This window comes from Homarus americanus, unplaced genomic scaffold (genome assembly GCF_018991925.1).
Source record: "Homarus americanus isolate GMGI-L3 unplaced genomic scaffold, GMGI_Hamer_2.0 scaffold40764, whole genome shotgun sequence".
Classification (NCBI taxonomy): Eukaryota; Metazoa; Arthropoda; class Malacostraca; order Decapoda; family Nephropidae; genus Homarus; species Homarus americanus.
In genome coordinates, this window is record NW_024727987.1 from 8,783 (window position 1) to 33,221 (window position 24,439).

Below are 24,439 nucleotides of genomic sequence, written 5' to 3' on the forward strand. Positions count from 1 at the left end.
TTCCAACCATCAACCCCAGAACTCACAAATCCTTCGAGAATCTCCCACATACACGTCTAAGTTGTCGAGTTTGTGCACAAATCTATACTGTACAGGACTTAAGAACCTTATGATTCCTTAAAATTACAAATACAAAGAGAAATTAAGAAAATCGAATCGTTACTCCAAGTCAAAGAGAAATCGCAGGAAAGAAGTTTATTTGCACTATTATGAAAGTTATTTGGCACTTTAAGGAAAAAAACAAGGAGGCATTTTGTCTGAGGGTAAGAGGCATTTTGTCCAAGGGTAAGAATGCATTTTATCCGAGGGTAAGAATGCATTTTATCCGAGGGTAAGAATGCATTTTATCCGAGGGTAAGAATGCATTTTATCCAAGGGTAAGAATGCATTTTGTCCGAGGGTAAGAATTTTTTGCGAGAATGTAACAATGCCCTAGGGTAAGAATGCATTTTATCCGAGGGTAAGAATGCATTTTATCCGAGAATGCATTGGTAAGAATGCATTTTGTCCGAGGGTAAGAATGCATTTTGTCCAAGGGTAAGAATGCATTTTGTCCAAGGGTAAGAATGCATTTTATCCGAGGGTAAGAAAAATGAGCATTTTGCCGACCACATCATTATCCTCAGACACTAACTTGTAAGCGTTGGCATAATAAATTACAAAGCATCCTGGAAGAGACCTTTTTACACAAAACCTTTTTTTCAAATATAAAATAACAATGATAATGAAATATCCACATTTAACCCTTTTTCAATAGCTTATCCATAACAATAATAATAATAATATCTTCCGAACAAGTATTTCTTTTACGATACCACAGTTAAAAATAATAATAATAATAATAATGTCTTCAGAATAAACTTTCTTACAATCGATCAAAATAAAAATAATTAAATGAAGCCAGACAGACTTTACAATGTACTGCCCTTAAGAGATTATAAACGTCTCAAGGATGTGACACAAACAGCTGACCACACCCTCAACAGCTGACCACACCCGCAACAGCTGACCACACCCCCAACAGCCGAAGATGGTACACAAAAATATTATCACTAATATATCAAGAGGTTCATTGTCAACACCACTGGGGATATTTTTTTTATAACTATCACAAAAAATAGTATTTTTTTTAGAACGTCTAGACAACAATTTCCTTATAATATAGCAAAACCTCGATATAATGGATTTCATAGGGAGGAGTCTCTTATATCAAGGGTCTGATAGATGTAAAACCCCCATTTAATGAACTTTATAGACATGAAAGTCCATTATATCGAGGGTCTGTTAGATGTGAAACCCCCAACTAATGAACTATATAGAGAGAGAACTTCGTTATTTGGAAGTTTTTACCGTAGTTCCGATAAAAAAAACAAAAAACTGGTTATAACGCAAAGTAGTTAACACGGGCGGTAGAAACGCTTGTTCTGAGGCGGGGAGAGAGGAGCTGATTGGTGGATCATGATGACTTGACCTTGCCATTGGTCAGCGTGCTGGTGAGGGCTTGTTGGGCCGCCTGTTCTGCCGCCTCCCTCAAATGCTTTTCCATGTAAGTCTGGTAAACAGGGTGTATGACCTGCAACATACGGAAGGTGTTAGTTTTATGGCCTAGGGTAGTGTCCTGTTCCTGCCTTTACTGACTTGACTTAAAAGAAATTAGTCAATTATATTATTTTGAGGTTGTTTTGTGAGCTGCTTCTGCCTTTACTGACTTGACTTAAAAGAAATCAGTCAATTATATTATTTTGAGGTTGTTTTGTGAGCTGTTTCTGCCTTTACTGACTTGACTTAAAAGAAATCAGTCAATTATTTTGAGGTTGTTTTGTGAGCTGTTTCTGCCTTTACTGACTTGACTTAAAAGAAATCAGTCAATTATTTTGAGGTTGTTTTGTGAGCTGTTTCTGCCTTTACTGACTTGACTTAAAAGAAATCAGTCAATTATTTTGAGGTTGTTTTGTGAGCTGTTTCTGCCTTTACTGATTTAACTGACATTGTGGTGTGGATGGGAGGTGCTTCAGGTGTGTAGCTTGATTTAATTACTGATTTATTCAAGTTCACCTGAAGATTAACCCCCATGGTTCATTTCACCTGATTTAACACCCAAATCCTAACCTAACCAAATCTAAATTAATCTTATCAAATCTAATGCTGACCTTACCTGACCTAACCTAACCCCTCAGGTAGCCATCAGGTGAAATAACTGCCTCTGTCTATGTATACACTGTTTATATACCTGTATTGCCTATATACATGCTGTACTGTATACCTACACTATCTTATATGTCTAACTACACATACATACATACATACATACATACATACATACATACATACATACAGCCCATAAGAGCCCGCACTGATAGATATAAGAGCAGCACCATCCCATCTATTGTTAAAGCAACTCCTGTACTTTACAGCCCTGTAAATGTATTCAACGCATATCATTATGTCTAAATCAAATGCAAGTCTGTATATTTTATGCCACCGGCTGAAACTCTATTAATAAACCGTTTATTATTATTATTACGTACAACCTCCCCCCCACACACACATTACCCCCACAAAACACACACACACACACACACACACACACACACACACACACACACACACACACACACACACACACACACACACACACACACACACACACACACACGTCCTTACAACACCAAACACAACAACTACAACAGAAAAACTTAAACCTACAACAAAATGCAACAAACACATGCAATAACAACAACACAAACCAGCGAATTTTAAAAAAGCAAATAAAATAAAAAATCAACGACAAAAAACAAAAAATAATAATAACTTAAAATACGAGAAAATAAACAAAGGATAAAAACGAAATAAACAAACGTAATACAAACAAGCCGTCCAGAAACCATTTAACTGAGAACACAATGAATATTTACCTTTCAAAATATGGATGCGTGGAAAGAGAGGAAACCGAGTATAGTATGGTATATGGTGTGGTGTAGGGTGTGGTGAGGGTGTGGTGAGGGTGTGGTGAGGGGTGAGGGGTGAGGGTGTGGTGAGGGTGTGGTGAGGGGTGAGGGTGTAGTGAGGGTGTGGTGAGGGGTGAGGGTGTGGTGAGGGTGTGGTGAGGGTGTGGTGAGGGGTGAGGGTGTGGTGAGGGTGTGGTGTGAGGTAAGACTTGAGGAGAATATTGAGGTGTTGGTATACAGTAAATAAACAGTAGGTCATAACCTAACCTAACCAAAACTTAACTAATCTAACCTAAATTAACATTAACCTATCCTAACCTTAACCTAATCTAACCAAAATCTAGTCTAGCTTAACCTAACTTAATCTAATTATGTAAAATAAACTAGGGTGTCTAATCACCAGGTAAAATAAACTAGGGTGTCTAATCACCAGGTAAAATAAACTAGGGTGTCTAATCACCAGGTAAAATAAACTAGGGTGTCTAATCACCAGGTAACACCTTTTTAAAACAGTGGCATTAACCTGGGATAATTTAACCTCTTAAAACATTGACCACCTCTAAAATTAACCAGTTACCTCATTAACTAATTCCTTAACATAAACTCTCATTTCACAGCTTATAATTCAATTAATGTTATTTGCAAGTTACGAAGGGGATTTATCATTTAATAACAATGCTCCCTGGCCAATAACAATGCTCTCTGGCCAATAACAATGCTCTCTGGCTAATAACAATGCTCTGTGGGCAATAACAATTCTCCCTGGTCAATGTTCTGTGGTCAATAACAACACACTGGTCAGTAACAACACACTCTGGTCAGTAACAACACACTCTGGTCAGTAACAGGAAGAGTGATTTGATTATTTGCACGCACTCAGTCAACTAATCACAAGAGTGGCATAAAGAACGCACCCTAGAGGTCAACATTTCACAGGAATGTCATAAAGACCGCACCCTAGAGGTCAACATTTCACAAGAGTGGCATAAAGACCGCACTCTACTCCACACTAAACGCACCCTAGCCAACACTTCACAAGAGGGTGGTGCTAGTACACACAGTTATCACAAGAACAATATAAAAAGTATATTTAGTTTGGTTACGACTCACGTTTTCCCATAAAAATGTGGCTAATTCGTCGATGTACACGCCCGCATCTCTGTACTCTCCGCTGTACCTGTGAAAATGCAGCGGACGTGAGAGGTTTGTTTACGCATTGAGAGAGAGAGAGAGATATATTCAGTGTTACTCAAAAAAATATTATCAATGACTCAATGACACAGAGAGAGAGCAGAACAGAACAGATGCCTTACCTAACATATGCCCAAACAGTTAGCATGATGAGGAACACCCCCATGGCCAGGTTACACATATTAGCAAATGAATACATCCCAAAGAGGCCGAAGATCCCCGACAGGAGGTAAAAGAACATGAGAACGGAGAACAGCGTGGCCGGGGTGCGGGCCGCCTTAAACACGTTCTTGGCTTCGTTCTGCTGTGAATATTTCTGGTATATTTTTTCGACTTCCTGGAAAGTAAATGCGTGTTTGTGGATGTTCATTATTATTATTATCATTATTACTATTATCATTATTACTATTATTATTATCATTATTGTTATCATCATCATCACCCCACACACCTCCACAAGAATATTTTGGTATTTCTCGACGACGCTCTGATTTTTCCGGCCATATTTATTCTTATCGAGATAGGTCTGTATGGCCTTCTCCTTGGCCCTTTTATGTTCGGCCTCCATCTGGACCGTCTTGAGGAAAGGCCGGTCACCACCTACAAGAGCTTCCATGGTCTCGGCGTAATATTCTTTGCCGGCCTCGAGAGCTGCTTGACTGCTGGCTCGTGCGGCAAACTGGAAAAAACAAATTGAATTGAGGTGATTTTGTGTTGGTTGGCTTTAAATTGTTGTGTTTTATTTGGTTTTGATGACACATACATACATACACACACACACTAACACCTCACAACACACACTCAACGCACTCAATGCACTCACCTCAACAAGGGTAGTAGGTTCAGGTAAGTCATTGTCCTTAAACACCTCCATGAATAGGGTAAAGAATTTGAGCAGGTCCCTAGACTTTATAGGTTGGCCACCTATCTCCTTCTTGACCAAGTTCTCTGGAGCCAAGAGTCGAGGCACCAGGACCTTCAAGTGGTTGACAAATTCCTCTTCGATATCTGCAAGAGACGGGATGTGTTAGGTGATGTGTTAGAGATATTTGAGTGTTGTGATGTGTCGTTAGGGATTAATTGATACTGAATTTAAGCTAATCTAACCTAACCCAAGACCATCAAGTGGTTTACGGATTCCTCTTCAATATCTGCAAGAGAAGGGATGTGTTAGGGGATATTTGAGTGATGTGTTGTGATGTGTTAAGAGATATTTGAGTGTTGTGATGTGTCGTTAGGGATTAATTGATACTGAATTTAAGTTAATCTAACCTAACCTAAGACCATCAAGTGATTTACGGATTCCTCTTCGATATCTGCAAGAGACGGGATGTGTTGTGATGTGTTAGGGATTGATAATAAATTTAACCTAACCTAATCTGAGCTAAAAATACCCTAACTTAACCTAACCTTAATATGAGGATGGGTTAGGTTGGGTCAGGTAGGGTTAGATTAGATCAGGTTGGGTTAGGTTAGGTCAGGTTAATCTTGAGATAAAATAAGCTGGGGTGGTTATTCTTCAGGTGATAAAATACTAAAATGCCACACCCAACCAGCTCTAAATGCCACACCCAACCAGCCCTAAGAAGCCACACCCAACACCAAGGAACAAGGGTGTGACTGTCTACCACACAATGGGTATCTATACATACATACATACATACATACATACATACATACATACATACATACAATGGTTACCTACAGATACACATCCAGGTAATATCGATAAGGTGGTCTCTCTCTCTCAGGTGACATGCTAGATGGTACACTTCCGCTTGGCTTGTGTGTGTGTGTGTGTGTGTGTGTGTGAGTGTGTGAGTGTGTGTGAGTGTGTGTGGTAATCATGTACACACAACCACACAGATATACTCTCTCTCTGTTAAATGTTCCACGAGTACCATTGTTTACACACACACACACACACACACACGAGCCAATGAACTTAGCAGCCGTTTGAATCAGTGATCGACTTGTCCATTACTACCACCATTACTACCACCATTACTACCACAACTACCACCATTACTACCACAACTACCACCACCAGGAGTGACCTTGGAAGGAGCAGAAGACAAGAGTGAACGTCACGGTCCATGGTCTGCTGACTGGCTGCCTCACTACACACCTTCCACCACTATCTACCACCATCTTCAACCACCATCACCTACCACCACCATCTTCAACCACTATCTACCACCATCTTCCACCACCATCTACCACCATCACTACCTCAATATTCCTCTACTACCACAATCCAATCACCACTATTACCACAAATCCAATACTTCACACGCGTTCCTGCCCACTCACCCCTCTCACCACCCCCTCCCCCCCTCTCACCCTCTCCACCCTCTCACCCCCCTCACAAACGATAGGGAATTGTTGTAAGTGAGACAGGGAGACAAATTCTCTCACCTGTAATTACTGAGGTAAAGCATCACCTGAAGATTAGACACCCCCAGCTTAGACAACAAAGCTTATTTTACCTTGGACAACAAAGCTTATTTCACCTGATTATTAAACTTCCTAATGCTTCCTTGGGTTGGGTGTTGAGATGTGACCCTAACCTAACCCAACCAAGGAGGAGAGAGGAGGAAGAGGAGAGAGAGGAGGAAGGAGGAGAGAGGAGAGAGGAGGCAAGAACTGGTTAAGATAAGTCTGGAACCAATTCTGTTTTCTCTCAAACCACTTAATCTGGGTCACACACACACACACACACACACACACACACACACACACACACACACACGTCGACTCTCTTTCCCTCACTGGCGACAGACTTACCCCTCCTCCCTCCCTCACCTCTCCCTCACTCCTTCTCCCTCACCTCTCCCTCACTCCCTCACCAAACGGGACTTAAATTATGCGCCTCGGTAGATAAAAAACTCCATAAGTTTCGTCAGTACAGGCAGAAGACATTAACGCCAGACGCTCAATAACATACGGGAGAGAGTTTGTTTACATGTTGACTGTGGTAGTGGTGGTAGTGGTGGTGGTAGTGTGTGGTGGTGAGTGGTGCCGTGGCTCATTAACCACACCTTTCTTCACCACCACCACCCTCCCACACTACACTCTGACCATCTAACCGGAAACTATCTTCACTACAACTATCACAACACTACCACTATCAGTACAGCAACCACAACTACTAAACTCATGATAACAGGTGTGTATAACCACTAAGACAGGTGTGTATAACTAAGACAGGTGTGTATAAATAAGACAGGTGTTAACAGGTGTGTATAACCACTAAGACAGGTGTAAACAGGTGTGTATAACCACTAAGACAGGTGTAAACAGGTGTGTATAACCACTAAGACAGGTATAAACAGGTGTGTATAACCACTAAGACAGGTGTTAACAGGTGTACACAGGTTCACCATAAACGTACAGACAACTTTACCTATGTTGTCTGAACCCACAGGTGAGCCGGATCTTGTAACACCAAATCCAGTTCTTTTTAACACTTTTCAGGGCTCTCTCTCTCTTTCTCTATCTCTATATCTCTATCTCTCTATCTCTCTATCTCTCATCTCCTCACACACACACACATACACACACACGTTCACACACAAACACACACGAGGGTTTTAAAGGCCTGGATTAGTTACTTTCATTTGTCACGATCTAGATAAATGGTGATTTTTTTTGTCACTAAATTACGAAAAAAATAGTTCAGTGATTTTGTGGTTTAATTTGTTCACTTTTTTGATGATGAAATTAATATCTAGTGATTTTTTTTGTCTCACTGCACTATCACAATTGGGTTTTATTTCACTGTTTCTCAAGGTGGTAATCACGTTTGGTTTTATTTCACTGCAGTCCATAAAACCCAACACAAGTGGGGGTTTTTTTTTTCACTGTTTCAAAAGATAAAATTAATATATTTGTCGGTTTTATTGTGGTTTTTAGTCACTGTTTTAGAGTTAAGTGAAAAAATTAAGATTAATTTTATATTTTTGGTTTATTTACAAATTAAACCAGTGTGTGTGTGTGTGTGTGTGTGTGTGTGTGTGTGTGTGTGTGTGTGTGTGTGTGTGTGTACTTATAAGTTATAGTAATGGTAGTTGTGTGGTGGTATCATACATACACACACGTACACAAAACACTATTATGTATGTATGTATGTATGTACTGTATGTATGTATGTATGTATGTATGTACTGTATGTATGTATGTATGTACGTACGTTTGGGATGGTATGTATGTACGTAATGTTCACTCAACCACTGTCACAAGTCGACTGAGCTGAGTCTCACACACACACACACAGACACACGCACACACACACACTGAGCGAGTGAGCACGCCATCCCACCCCTTGCCTCTCCCTCCCTCACTCTGTTTCCTCCCACCTCCCTCTCTCCCTCCCTCTCACCCCCCTCTCTCCCTCTTTCCCTCTCTCTCACAGTCCCGTTACACTCAACACATGACGTCACCACACTCAACCTTATATAATGCATCACACTCAAACACTCAAGATGGCGTCCATACTACACTGAGACTTTACCTGTTATTATTATTATTTGTTATTATTATTATTATTATTATTATTTATTATTATTATTGTTATTATTATTGTTATTATTGTTGTTATTATTGTTGTTATTATTGTTATTGTTGTTGTTATTGTTGTTGTTGTTGTTATTGTTGTTGTTGTTGTTGTTGTTGTTGTTGTTGTTATTGTTGTTGTTATTGTTGTTGTTATTGTTGTTGTCGCCCTAAAACCTAACCCAAGATACAGGAGCTCTGACAGGTACAGTAATTATATGAAGTACAGGTAATTAATCACTTCCTTAATGACAGGTTCACAGGTACTCAAGGAGGAGCTTCAAGGTCGACCTCCACCTGTTTCTCCACTAACAGCAGCAGGTTGTTAACACAGTAAAAAAGTCAACATTCCTCTCCTTCTTAATCCTTCCTGTGAGGTGACTGATAGCGGAACACATCAAGGCTACGCACACACACACACACGTACACACACGTACACATACACACACACACGTACACATACACACACACGTACACATACACACACGTACACAGACCAATACTGTCATATCCAGAGTGTCATGTGTGTGTGTGTGTGTGTGTGTGTGTGTGTGTGTGTGTGTGTGTGTGTGTGTGTGTGTGTGTGTGTACACGTGAGAGAGAGAACACACACACGTACACAGACACACATTACACAACCAACTCTGTCATATCAGAGTGTCATGTGTGTGTGTACGTGCGTGTGTGTACGTGTGTGTGTGTGTCCCCGTTACATACTTGTGGTGGAGGGAGAGGTGGGCCCTACCCCCTCACTTGGCCACAACACCGGTTCTCCTCACTGTGGCCACATCTGATAAATGGCCACATCTTCAAAAAAATTCACCCCCTTGGCCACATCTCTTCAATTACTTCCTCTTCCTGTGGCCACATCATTCCATCCCTTATATGGCCACATACTTCCTCCTGTGGCCACAACTCACAACCCTCCATGGCCAATTACAACACAACGTATGTACACCTTAGAGAGTCCACTACTATTACTACCACCATTAACCACAACAAGCAGCCAACCACCACAACTACCACCACCACCACAACAACAACCACTACCACCACAACCACCACCACCACAACCACCACCACCACCCCCCATCAGCTTGCTTCACCACCATCAACCACCCCCATCAACCACAATACCACCATCAACCACACAGCCACCACCACCACCACCTACAACCACCACCACCACAGCAACAACCACCGCCACCACAGCAACCACCACCACAGCAGCAAGCAGCCACCACCACCACAACAACCACCACCACAACAACTACCCCCATCAACCACAACTACCACCATCAACCACAACTCGATGAACCAAACAAGCTGTATTGCCAAGTGGTTTATTAATACCCCCTGGCGTCACACTGGGGAGGGGTATATATAGAGCTCCAGTTGTGTCTGTCAGTCTGTCTCTTGTCACCACCCACACTACTGATGGGGGGTGGAGAAGTGGGGGTGTTGGAAAGTGGGGGAAATTGAAGCAGTGGAGGGAAGGAGAATGGCCTGTACGAGAAGACATACGAACAGACAGACAGACAGACGAACTACACAGACAGACAGACAGACAGACAGACACACACAACAGACAGACAGAGCAGAGACAGACAGACAGACAGACAGACAGACAGACAGACAGACACAGACAGTGTAGACAGACAGACAGACAGACATACACGGAGCAGGCAGACAGACAGGCAGACAGACACAGACAGACAGACAGACAGACAGACGAACAGACAGACAGACAGACAGAGAGGATAAAATCGATGTTTGTATTGGAAAGTAATTACGGTATTGTCCTTATTATACACACACACACACATTCATGCCTACATAGATATATACACACACAATAAATACATACACACACATACATACATAAATATATACACACAATAAATACATACATACATACATATAAGTACACACACACAATACACATACATATATCAGTACATTCTCTCTCTCTCTCTCTCTCTCTGTCTCTCTCTCTCTCTCTCTCTCTCTCTCTCTCTCTCTCAACAATCAATAGTCAGGTGAGATAAGACCCAGGTAGTGAGTCATGCCCTGGGTGGAGGAGGGTGGGGGTGGTGGGGGTGAGGGGGTGAGGGAGGGCTGGGAAGAAAGAGAGAGAGAGAGAATAATGCAGAGGGAGGGAGAGAGGGAGGGAGGGAGGGGGGGAGACGTATGACAGTATGAGTCATAATTGCAACTGTTCCTCCTCACACACACACACACACACGTACACACACACATACACATAAACACACACACACACACACACACAGTAGGACGTAACCCATGTCGTCAGCCTCACACAGACCTGACAAACGACCCCTTGTGGTGATACAGTGTGACACAGGTTATGGTGTAGTGACAACGACAACAACAACAACAACAACAACAACAACAACAACAACAACAACAACAACAACAACAACAACAACAACAACAACAATAATAATATGTAATACTTACATCAGCATTAAACACACACTAATATTGTCACATATAGTCATGTACACATCCCACCAGCATGTACACACAAGATAAAATGGCACACTAGGCATGTGTGCAGCTGTGGTCTCATCATAGTGTACACACAACCTATTGTTTAATGTTGTCATGGTAACGTAATGTACACACAAACACACACACACACACACACACGAGAGAGAGAGAGAGAGAGAGAGAGAGAGAGGATGGCACACTTAACTATGAGAGCAAATGACCTCAAGGCCCTTAGGTCAATAGTTCCCCCAAACACGGGGTCGCAAGATGCATCATAAGGGGTCACAGGGGTCACACAGAGGTCACAGGGGTCATAGGGGTCACATAAGGTCATAGTCCAGGTGTGGAGGACTGAAGGGCAGGTGTTGTCTCGTTAAGTCGGGACCATAAATTAGGGTCAAGGGGGAATAATGTAGTTACTCTAGTTAGGTCAGGTCAGGGGAGGTCAACGATGATTATGACACGTTATACAGCAGAACATTAACACTCTGAACTGTTCTCTGTGTGTCAACCAATCACAAACTAGGGGGGAAGAAAGGGGGGGAGGAAAGGGTAGGGGAGAGGAGAGGAAAGGGTGGGGGGTAGGGGGAGGGAGGCTAATCCACAGGTGACCCCCCTAAACAAGACGCGTTATTTACCTGATAATCTGCCGTCAAAGTCCGCCTTTTGTATGACCTTGAACCCGGGATGTGGCATAAGGTAGCAGTTTATGTCCCGGAAACATTTGCGCAGATCCCGACGCACCTCCTGATGTGCTGGGTGTTGCTTCTCTGTTACCTGTGAGGGATGTGTGGGGTGTGAGGTGAGGGATGTGTGAGGTGAGGGATGTGTGAGGTGAGGGATGTGTGAGGTGTGAGGTGAGGGATGTGTGGGGTGTGAGGTGAGGGGTGAGGGATGTGTGAGGTGAGGGAGGTGAGGGATGTGTGAGGTGAGGGATGTGTGAGGTGAGGGATGTGTGAGGTGAGGGATGTGTGAGGTGAGAGAGAGATGGAAATTGGATTGTTTAGTTAAGATTTACTGTATGGTCTAACTTAACCTAATATAACCTAACTTAACCCAATTTAACTTAACCTAACTTAACTTAACCCAACTTAACTTAACCCAACTTAACACATTAGTGACCAATAACAAACATTTCATCCTCCACCAAACTACGGCCATTAACCCGGACTTCAAAAACCCGACAAAGTAAATATTTATCTCTTGGTTTCCACGTTTTAAGTCTCAATAAACACGTGTTATGTTATTGGACGTGAGGTGTTGGAACGACTCCCCTATTGGGTAGTAAACATCAGTGTGTGTTAAACCCTTTTGGCTCCGGGCGATGCTCCACGTTGTCAGCCTATTCCCGCCACCAGCTCGGATCATCAGGGTTAAGTAAACATTATCTACTTATTTCACTATTTCAGTTGTATTTCAGTTGTATTTGGTGTTAGGTTCAATGTATAAATACCAATAAATACACATTAATGCAACACTATTGTGGTTAATAATGTGGGAAAGAGAGGAAGTCAAGTTTGATGATATTGATGACTGAGCGACTGTCAGTTGTGGTTGATGGTGACCTGTGTTGCCACGTTAACTTAAACCTCTGAGACAGTAGAGTACAGTAGAGTAGAGTAGAGTACAGTAGAGTAGAGTAGAGAACAGTAGAGTAGATTAGAGAACAGTAGAGTACAGTAGAGAACAGTAGAGTAGAGAACAGTAGAGTACAGTAGAGAACAGTAGAGTACAGTAGAGAACAGTAGAGTAGATTAGAGAACAGTAGAGTACAGTAGATTAGAGAACAGTAAAGTACAGTAGAGAACAGTAGAGTACAGTAGATTAGAGAACAGTAAAGTACAGTAGAGAACAGTACAGTGATCCCCAGGTTATAAACAGATTACATTCCTGAGGACGTTCACAAGCTATCTGCTTACTGTACACACACAACAATGTTTAAAATACCACTATGTCATCACCTAAGTCCTTGTATACATCTAAAATAACTTAATTTATCACAAAAGAACAAATAAATAACAAAATACTGGAAATAAAAGTAAATTTATGACAAAAGAACAAAACAAAATACTGTAAATAAAAGTCAATACTATGTGATGAGGTAAATAAAATACTGTACTGGAAAATTTAAGTTTAACCTCGTTTATATCAGAGGATGTTTGGCAGGCTGGGACCTTCTGTAGAGTAGAGTAGAGTAGAGTAGAGTAGAGTAGTGTAGAGTAGAGTAGTGTAGTGTAGGGGTAGGGTAGGGTAGAGTAGAGTAGAGTAGAGTAGAGTAGAATAAAGTAGAGTTTATCTTACCTGTAATATGTGTAGAATAGAATAGAGTAGAGTAGAGTAGAGTAGAGTAGAATAAAGTAGAGTTTATCTTACCTGTAATATGTCGTCCAGAAGTGTTTGTCCACCTTGATGACCATAAGGGACCTCGTAAGGGAACCCCCAGTCTCTGACCAGGAAGTGTAGTCTCTGTTAAGGAGGAAGAAGGTCACACTGTACTGAACCTTTATTTAATGACCCTAACCTGACCTAGTACTGACAGATTTACAGATTGACCCGGAGGGGGCTAGTTTATTGGGCACCCCCTTACATCCTGTGCAAGGTGAAGCACAGAAGCGTTTACAGCGCCCAACAGGGAAGCATGCTAAGTTCATGCTTGCCTTTATGTCTCATGCATTAAGGGCGTGGAAGCCTGAAGGGTCATGGGTTTTGTCAGCAAGTTACATAAAGTGGCAGAATGATGAGTGTGTGGTGTGGGGGGGAATTCCCGGTACATTTCATCTGTTTATGGCAAAGCGTGACAGGTCCCTAATAATGACTAGTGCCAGGCCTAGGAGGAGGGATATCTGGTCAGGGAGGGAAGATGTGTTGGTAACGGCTGGGGACCTATAGGAGGAGGTCATAGGGCAAGTGAGGATGTAGTGAGAGAGGGTGTGAGAGTCGGGTTGGCCACAAAGTTTACAAACAGTGCGGTGAAGCTCAGGGTTGCCAATGTACTCCCATAGGTACCTGTACCCTAGGCGCAGTCTCATGTACATAATCTGTTGAGATCGAGTCAGGGATTGATATACTCTTTGTAGTGGCGGTTGTCGTCACCAGTTACAGCGTCATAGTGGCATAGTGTGACGCTGCTCCGTTGTTTCGGGTGTGTCCATTTTTCGTTGAATGCTTCTCGTTGTGTGGCGTGTATGTGAGACTTGAGATGATTCAGGGAGAGGGCGAGAGTGGCTTCAATATCTTCTTCTTGTGTGGCTTCTTTGGCAAGTCGATCAACAGTGTCACAGGCAGTTATTCCTATATGTGACGGGATCCAAATAAACTTGACACGGATGTCGTCAGTTTGTTCTAGCCCGGCGACGGCGGCTAGGGTGCGTTGGGCGGCAGGGGAGGAGGGGGAGGGTGATTTGAGCCTCGCTAGTGCTGTCACTGATTATCAGGAGGTTCAGTGCGAGCATAGGCCGCCCCCTCATGAATGCCCGCGAGGATGGCTATGCTTTCAGTGTCAGTGGAGGAGGCCCAGTCGTGGACCCTGATTTTCCTGCAGGCCTGGCGCTCAGGAATCCACACAGCCGCCCCAGCGCAGCCAAGCGTACTGACCTTTAATGGCCCTAACCTGACCTAGTACTGACCTTTATTTAATGGCCCTAACCTAATGCTAACATAACCTAACCACGAGGCTTTGTTTTGGCAGCGACGTACTTTGAAAGAGATAAACATTCTTTCTATCAAATTTAACTGACCAATGGGAGGCTGAGTAGTACAAGGTAGCATTTACGCAGTTTGTTTGATTATAACCTTGTGTATGGGGTCACCTCTGTTGTTAACCATATATTAAAAGTGTCATCCCTGTAGTGAAGGTGTTAGTGGTGATAGTCTACTAACACCTTGTGTATGGGGTCACCTCTGTTGTTAACCAAATATTAAAAGTGTCATCCCTGTAGTGAAGGTGTTAGTGGTGATAGTCTACTAACACCTTGTGTATGGGGTCACCTCTGTTGTTAACCAATATATTAAAAGTGTCGTCCCTGTAGTGAAGGTGTTAGTGGTGATAGTCTACTAACACCTTGTGTATGGGGTCACCTCTGTTGTTAACCAAATATTAAAAGTGTCGTCCCTGTAGTGAAGGTGTTAGTGGTGATAGTCTACTAACACCTTGTGTATGGGGTCACCTCTGTTGTTAACCAAATATTAAAAGTGTCGTCCCTGTAGTGAAGGTGTTAGTGGTGATAGTCTACTAACACCTTGTGTATGGGGTCACCTCTGTTGTTAACCATATATTAAAAGTGTCGTCCCTGTAGTGAAGGTGTTAGTGGTGATAGTCTACTAACACCTTGTGTATGGGGTCACCTCTGTTGTTAACCATATATTAAAAGTGTCGTCCCTGTAGTGAAGGTGTTAGTGGTGATAGTCTACTAACACCTTGTGTATGGGGTCACCTCTGTTGTTAACCATATATTAAAAGTGTCGTCCCTGTAGTGAAGGTGTTAGTGGTGATAGTCTACTAACACCTTGTGTATGGGGTCACCTCTGTTGTTAACCAATATTAAAAGTGTCGTCCCTGTAGTGAAGGTGTTAGTGGTGATAGTCTACTAACACCTTGTGTATGGGGTCACCTCTGTTGTTAACCATATATTAAAAGTGTCGTCCCTGTAGTGAAGGTGTTAGTGGTGATAGTCTACTAACACCTTGTGTATGGGGTCACCTCTGTTGTTAACCAAATATTAAAAGCGTCGTCCCTGTAGTGAAGGTGTTAATTAATTTATCGATCATTGCTCAAAACAGATATCAACAAAACTACGACTGAACCATAAAATAAAAAATCCTAACGTCAACGCAGAAATAAACAAACAGCTTTAAAATAATACCTCAAAACTGAACGGCAGAGATGTGACAAACTGTACCCCAGAGTAATAATCACAAGCTGGGGAAAAACTGCGACGCATTCGACCAAAATAATACGAGCTGTGGAGCCATTATTCGCTGCACTATAATATGGGTCCTACCTATTATAAACACAACATAGACAAAACAATATAGCAGAAAGCAATATTCTAGACATACCAATAAGGGTTTAAAATATAGCATCTTTAGGGTACAAAGAAATGAACCACTGACATATTCCACACATATACAGGTTGTACCTCTCTAGTCCGGCAACCTCGGGACCTGACCGGTGCCGGACCATGGAAATTCACCCTTTTCCTGGATAGACAGTGACTTTTGCTTATGCTTGGAAGCACTAGCACCACTTTCTCTGCTTCGTGGTCTCTTTGAAGACATATTGAAGGGTTAAATGTCGTACAGTAGCTTCTCAAATTTCGCAAGTTTTTAATTCGACGTTTTCTATTTGAACACAAAAAAAACAACAACACATTTAAAAATTTTGACGGCGGAAACTCGAATTTCGACGGGTTTGAACGGCCCGCCAACGTGCATAAACTGTAAACAGCGTCATTTCTCTGATGCACAAAAGATTCATTATTGTTTATTACTGAATGTCTTTTTGATTGAATTAATGTTTATGTGTGCAAAATGAGCAATACAATTCATTAATAATACGTAGAATATTAAAACACACAAGGAAATGACAAAGCATTGTTTTCGTTGATTACAAAACCAGTGACTGACTGGTTCTGCATATAAAACTGAAGAAAATAAGACCCTGGTTGTAGCTGTAGTAAAATTAATTTGGTTGTTTTAAGTAATGTTATTTAATGTTACTAAATGGAACAATATAAGTAGCTAACCATTAATGGTAAAAAAAAAGTGAGACTGCGCGTATGTAAGTGAGCACATATGAAAACATATCGTCATTACTCGACATAAGAATATGAAAGCAACACTTATTTACTGCTCATATATATTGAAGGGTTAAATGTTGTACTCTGTATAGACAAGCAGAGAGAGAGAGAGAGAGAGCAGCCGAACTGCCGGATGTAAACAAACCTTAATTTCCTGTGGCTTTGCTATTGTTTTTTTTTACGGGGATTAGCCTACCCGGGCATAGGTCACTGACCCACATTGGGGCCTGAGGGGCAAAAATTTAATACTCCTGTAATAATAATAATAATTCAGATAAGTAAAAAAATTAAAATAAAAAAAAAAGCTGCCTATCTACCTATTGGACAAACTAAAATCGTTCCGGACCACGGGAGTTTCCGGACCACAGGATGCCGGACTAGAGAGGTACAACCTGTATTGGCTATATTATTCAACACACACACATATTGGCTATATTATTCCTATACCCTGGCTATATACATCACAATCTAACCAGCAGACATATGTAATGATTATTTATCAGACCAAAACTTACAGCCCAGAGAAATACAACACCTGAGCAGAGGTCCACCCATAAGTTGACACACCCAAGTACTTGACCAGGTGATATGACCGTCTTAAGGAAACCACACCTTGCCAAGACACACCCTACAGTGACCGAGTGCTTGACCAGGTGATATGACCGTCTTAAGGAAACCACACCTTGCCAAGACACACCCTACAGTGACCAAGTGCTTGACCAGGTGATATGACCGTCTTAAGGAAACCACACCTTGCCAAGACACACCCTACAGTGACCGAGTACTTGACCAGGTGATATGACCGTCTTAAGGAAACCACACCTTGCCAAGACACACCCTACAGTGACCAAGTACTTGACCAGGTGATATGACCGTCTTAAGGAAACCACACCTTTAAGGAAACCACACCTTGCCAAGACACACCCTACAGTGACCGAGTGCTTGACCAGGTGATATGACCGTCTTAAGGAAACCACACCTTGCCAAGACACACCCTACAGTGACCAAGTGCTTGACCAGGTGATATGACCGTCTTAAGGAAACCACACCTTGCCAAGACACACCCTACAGTGACCGAGTACTTGACCAGGTGATATGACCGTCTTAAGGAAACCACACCTTGCCAAGACACACCCTACAGTGACCGAGTACTTGACCAGGTGATATGACCGTCTTAAGGAAACCACACCTTGCCAAGACACACCCTACAGTGACCGAGTACTTGACCAGGTGATATGACCGTCTTAAGGAAACCACACCTTGCCAAGACACACCCGGGCGGTAATAATTAGGAAGCATTACCGACCTGTGTCATGACCATACCTGGGGAAACAGCCGTCCGGATCTAACGAGCTTAGTGTTAATTAGGAGAGGTGACCCGCTGGTGACCTCTAATATAAAGGCCCCGCAGCTCATTCCACGGGGCATTCATTCAGTCATTCATATTCAAACGACTTTCACGACACCATCGACGGAAGACGGAGTCGAGCTCGTCACTAGTCGAGCCGGGGAGAGAGACTTCCCTTCAGCACCACGTCTCCAGCTAGCAGAGTCTCCCATAGAAGACATAGTCCAGCAGCACCCACTGGGCCTCCCTCGGGTCAGAACTATCCATAGTGTGAGTTACTTACGGTGGGAAGTGTATCCATATCATGTTCGTGTCCGAGAGTCAGTGTCTAGTAACGTAAATATAATGTTCTAGTAACTTGGATATAATGTGTGTGTCATTGAGTGAATAATAATAACTGTACTAATAGAGGCGATGTTTAGATGTCCCCTAAGACTGTATAATAACTTACTAGCCAAACTACCTCTCCTTACACCCCTATATTCTCTCTACCTCTAAGTCACATATTATAAAGACAACAACTTTACTGACATACAGTCAAAGTCCATAAATCTGGATGCCACAAATCCGGACCACCCGAGAATCCGGACTTTTCGAAAACTCACTTTTTTTTTTTAGCGGGCTTGTGTGTGTATGTGCACATGCGTGAGCGCCACAGCTGCACAGCGACCACGCGGTCGCCACTTTAAAACAAGCAATCAAACTGTGACAACGTATGTAATTTTGAGTCCTACTGTTTCCATTTAGAGAGTACTGTACTGTACAAGCCCATAATAATGGCTCCTAAAGTAGATAAACTTGGTTGTGTGAAGAGAAAGAAGAACACGTTGAAACTGAGTGACAAACTTGAAATAATTAAGACACTAGAACGTGGTGTGAGCAACACTGATCTAATGGAAACATACCACACTGGAAAGTCTACAATTTATGATATAAAAAAGGCAAAGAATAAAATTCTAGAATTCACAGCTTTATCTTTAAAACTGCTCGTTTTGATAAATGAACCATGCTATATTACTAGTGAATAAACTATCAAAGTGTACCTGTTCATCTCTTCTTTATTCCTCCTTAAATTTGAATTTTAAAAGTACTGCCTGAGAATCAGGAAAATCCGGACCGACCCAATCCCCAGGCAGTCCGGATTTTTGGACTTGTACTGTACTGTAGAAGTCTTCAGTTACATAGGTAGTTGGCTCTCTGATGTAGCGTTCAGGCTAACATATGGAATTAAGCTGGAGATTAATAGACCAAGCTTGATATTTTGATAAGATGAGTAATTAAAGCTTGGTTATAATATCATTTATTAGTAATTAAGCTGAGTAATAAAGCTGTGTGATAATGAACTAAACTTAACAGGAACAATTGACCTTAAAATATCACTTTTCAGTACTTAAGCTGAGTGATAAAGCTGTGGAATAAGCTTAACAGATGTCTTACCTGGAAGGGATGAGCACTATCACAGTCCTCTTGAGCCAACATGCCATAAGACGTGAACAACTGTAGGTTCATTAAGTCGTCCTCCTGTACGTTGTTCATCAGATTGTACACCAGCACCGACGACACCATGGTCGTTAGGGCGAACACTGTCGTCGAGTCTTTCATGGACGATTGTATGTCGAAGGTTCCCTGTGTGTCCATTAGTATGACCGCAATCTGTGGGGTAATGGTGCGGTTAATGGTGTGGTTAATGGTGTGGTCGTGGTTATAGAGTGTACTGTACAGGGTGGCTCATAAGTCAGCCTAATGATCAAAGTGCTCGAATGGCCTTAAGACTAACAACCCTTCAGACAAGACACATTAACTCATCTCATAGAAACATTCAAATCCAGCACCATTAACACCACAGAACATAACTACCGTACAAGCTCGTTAAGAGGGACTCGCCACCACATAAGAGACACCATATGTTTGGTATCTACAAGAGTAAAGTTGGACTGCCAAACAAGCCTCAGGAATGTAACTCATTCTTAAGCAGAGAAGGACTTATATATACTGGAATCAAGTAGTTAATTATATATAGTAACATTATACTAACTCAACTCTCCCTCTGATCAGAGCAGCTGTGTGACTTGTTCATATTTTGGTCAAGAGAATTACCGACAGGATGTGAAACTTGTATTTTTGGCCGTGATGTTTTGTGTTGCTGCCACCAGGGTGTAGCACCATCGCTATTATTTTGGCGTCACTGACTCATTGCAAATGACTGACTGGCGACTGAATTTTCCATTAACATTTCTTTAATCTTTCTCGAGTCATTTTTCATTTAGATAATTAACAAATGTTTCTTAAAGGTAACAACAGTAGTTAAATAATGTAAGACATCTATCTGGTGTGGGAGGAGGAACAGTCAGACACTGTGAGCTTCCCTCTGCCAATAAACCAATATAAACAATTATTTACATCTTCGACAAATTTACCATAAATTTGTGATAATTTGGCTTATTTTTCAGTATTTTATTATTAGTAATATTATCAGCAACTCAATGTATGTGTTAAGTGGACTACCGCACGTCCCAGCCTCCCTAGCTAGGCACCTCCGCTTCCCATCTGTATTACCGACACATTAGACGCCGGGAAATTTGGGGTACCCACTGGCCACCTCGAGTGAATGGTCAGTAGGTAGAGGAGAAAAACAGAAGACTTTCACACCCTATAACACACCCTTAACACACTCCTAACACACCCCACAGCTCACCTCTTCCCCAGATCTCTTCTTAATAACAAAAGGTTCACTCCAGATCAGTACTCCAGTCGTCTCTCTCTTGGATCCCTGCCTCCACTTGAACCCTTTTAGTGGCTGGTCCACATCACCGAGCCACTCTTGTGATTGCTGTAATTATGGGAAAAATGAGATATATTAGAGAGAGAGTGAGAGAGGGAGAGAGTAAGGGAGAGAGAGAGAGATAGTGAGGGAGAGAGATAGTGAGGAAGAGAGTGAGAGAGACAGAGAGAGAACTAACTTATTTAACATCATCACTTTACAATAATAGAGAGAGTTTATGGTTAGGTTAGGTTATGGTTAGGTGTTGGTTGGGTCAGGTCACAACAGGTTAGAACAGCTTAGGCTAAATTAAATCAGCTTAGTTTAGCACAATGTTATGGCAGGTTAGGTTAAGATTAGCCTGGGATTGATGCCACTAAGCTGGGTCAGATTAGGTTAGATCACACCAGGTTAGAACAGCTTAGGTTTAATTAAATCAGCTTAGTTTAGCACAATGTTATGGCAGCTTAGCATAAGATCAGCCTAGGATTGGTGCCACTAAGCTGGATCATGGTTAGGTTAAGTTACACCCTAAACAAAAACTCAACTATGGGGTCGGCAGGTTAGCATCATCACCAAAACAACACAATATTAAGCACGACAATCACAACAATGTCTTAAGGGGAACGTCCGGCTGAGGCAAGATATTCGTTAATAACTGATCAATCAATATCGATTTCCCGTCAGCAATTAAAGATGCCAAATAAATAGTCACTTTACCCCTGAATCAGTTCTTCCTAATCCCTGATACCTGATTTTGCTTTACTCCTGAATCAGTTCTTCCTAATCCCTGATACCTGATTTTGTTTTACCCCTGAATCAGTTCTTCCTAATCCCTGATACCTGATTTTGCTTTACTCCTGAATCAGTTCTTCCTAATCCCTGATACCTGATTTTGTTTTACTCCTGAATCAGTTCTTCCTAATCCCTGATACCTGATTTTGTTTTACCCCTGAATCAGTTCTTCCTAATCCCTGATACCTGATTTTGTTTTACTCCTGAATCAGTTCTTCCTAATCCCTGATACCTGATTTTGCTTCACTCCTGAATCAGTTCTTCCTAATCCCTGATACCTGATTTTGTTTTACTCCTGAATCAGTTCTTCCTAATCCCTGATACCTGATTTTGTTTCACTCCTGAATCAGTTCTTCCTAATCCCTGATACCTGAGTTCTGAATCAGTTCTTCCTAATCCCTGATACCTGATTTTGTTTACTCCTGAATCAGTTCTTCCTAATCCCTGATACCTGATTTTGTTTTACTCCTGAATCAGTTCTTCCTAATCCCTGATACCTGATTTTGTTTCACTCCTGAATCAGTTCTTCCTAATCCCTGATACCTGATTTTTCCCTTACATTCTTATCACTTTTCAAAATCCTACTTAATTATGTTATACTAATTCAGGTATAATTAATTCAGGTGTAATTGAGTTAATTTATTCCTCTTCAACATAACAGAAATTTATGATTATCAATTTTATCTTAAGTTCTTGATTTTTATCCGAACTAAAACACATTCCTCTAAATATTTATAAAGAAAATGCATCAATAATAAACAAAGTCAAATATAGAGAGAAATTAAATGTTCGTCCGTGTAAAATAAACGTTATTCTCCGACTTAGTTTTGGTCTCATTAGACTCGGTCCGTAAATGTCCGAGCCTTACGGATTTGAAGGTTCGGAAAACTCGGCCTGAGATATGGGCCAATGGGGCGGCGTGAGAGCAACAGACGGTCGAACCTCTCCCTCACACGTTTGATGGGTAACTGACTTATACCGATGGCCTCCTGTGGTTGGCTAACTGAGAATGATGCCAAATACAGCTCCTCCCCGACTTACGACAGGGTTAGGGACCCAAATCCAGGTCGTAAGTGGAAAATGCTTAAATAATACATAGAAAATCTAAAATGGTTGTCCCTTTTTCTTCTCAGCTCCACAAAACTCTCACTTTTAAGCTGGCCAGATATTTTAAAGTGAATTACAAACGAAAATTTTGTCAGTACACAGCACAATCACTGACGTTGGGACTCGAAAATGCGTAATTTGACAAAATTTTGGTACGACTGAGGCGGTCGTAAGTCTGGGTGGTCGGTCGTAAGTCGGGGAGGAGCTGTACTGATTAAGTGACTCATTACTTTACGCCAGACTATTATTATAAAAACATAACAGCTTTTACTACATAAACAGAAGAGCCCTCTAAATGAAGGGGGGGAGTGGGGGGGGGGTAGAACAACCATGCAGAGCTACAATAATATTACGAATTACACAATCAAAATACGTCCGCAGACAGCCATAGGCAAGACCTGTCCTCGGGAATTTTTTTCTGAATGTTTCCGTAATTTCCCGAGTACCAGCCGGACGTTTCCCTTAAGCAGGAGAGTCGATCGATACTCAGCTGTACGACGCAAACAAACAAAGCGAGGGTTAAAATATACGTTAAAATTATCTTACCGTTAACAGCTTCCCATCACAGGTGTACAGTATGTGGAAGAGACGCGTGTTAGTATGTGGCGAGGAGCAGACGTTAAATTACCACCACATGTTAAGTCTCGGGTATTGTTATAAGTGAAATTAGGTACAGATGTTAAATTACCACCACATGTTAAGTCTCGGGTATTGTTATAGGTGAAATTAGGTACAGATGTTAAATTACCACCACATGTTAAGTCTCAGGTATTATTATAGGTGAAATTACTATGACAAAGTTAAAAGTATGTTAGATTGATGTTAAATTTGAGATATTATTACAGGTTAAATTATTATCACATGTTAATTTGGGTTAACTTTTAGGAATGGTAAATATTTAATATACAGTATGTTAAATTTAATAAGATTACAGAGAAATAGACTTAATTGACTTGTAAATAAATGAACTTAATTGACTCGTAAATGAATGAACTTAGAAAAATAGACTAAATTAACTCGTAAATAAACTTACAAACAAACAAACCTCATAATATAAGCCTCGACATGGACTAAATCACCTCGACGGCCCAAGTTAATCACCGCACGAGGAGGTACACAACTCACCTGCGAACTCATATATCTCAAGAGAAAGTCGAGGAGGAAAGATTTGCCTTTACGGAACGCCCCGGCCACTGCCAGCACGCACACGTGTTTGTCGGCTATCTTGGGGTTGAGTAGGACTTCCTCGAGGGCGTCCTCATCCAGTTCAAAGCTGCCTGAGTCCTCTGACTGGATGAGAACGGGCACCGGATGGCCGTCCATCACTCTGGGGGATGGCGGATGAATGTTACTGATGGATGATGCTCTTGGGGTGATTTAGTATGGGGTGTTGGAGAGGGTGTGGTATAGGGTGTGTCAAGGG

General features: G+C 41.7%; 1 protein-coding gene across 4 annotated transcripts in view; it reads right to left on the reverse strand.

Annotated features, from left to right (window-relative positions):
• Positions 1-496: 496 nt before the first annotated feature.
• The window catches only part of LOC121865970 (atlastin-like), a 33,046-nt gene continuing 9,103 nt past the window's right edge, over positions 497-24,439 (reverse strand). For 3 of the 4 annotated variants that reach the window (XM_042365535.1, XM_042365537.1, XM_042365538.1), the window contains 11 exons: positions 24,142-24,343; positions 23,563-23,571; positions 21,049-21,183; positions 19,791-20,006; positions 13,581-13,673; positions 11,846-11,984; positions 4,963-5,147; positions 4,591-4,818; positions 4,262-4,476; positions 4,059-4,125; positions 497-1,573 (listed from right to left, as the gene is read on the reverse strand). In XM_042365535.1, the coding sequence (XP_042221469.1) occupies positions 1,457-1,573; positions 4,059-4,125; positions 4,262-4,476; positions 4,591-4,818; positions 4,963-5,147; positions 11,846-11,984; positions 13,581-13,673; positions 19,791-20,006; positions 21,049-21,183; positions 23,563-23,571; positions 24,142-24,343 (1,606 nt within the window). In that variant the 3' untranslated portion in view covers positions 497-1,456. The remainder of the gene's footprint in view (positions 1,574-4,058; positions 4,126-4,261; positions 4,477-4,590; positions 4,819-4,962; positions 5,148-11,845; positions 11,985-13,580; positions 13,674-19,790; positions 20,007-21,048; positions 21,184-23,562; positions 23,572-24,141; positions 24,344-24,439) is intronic. The other variant, XM_042365536.1, reaches the window with a different exon arrangement.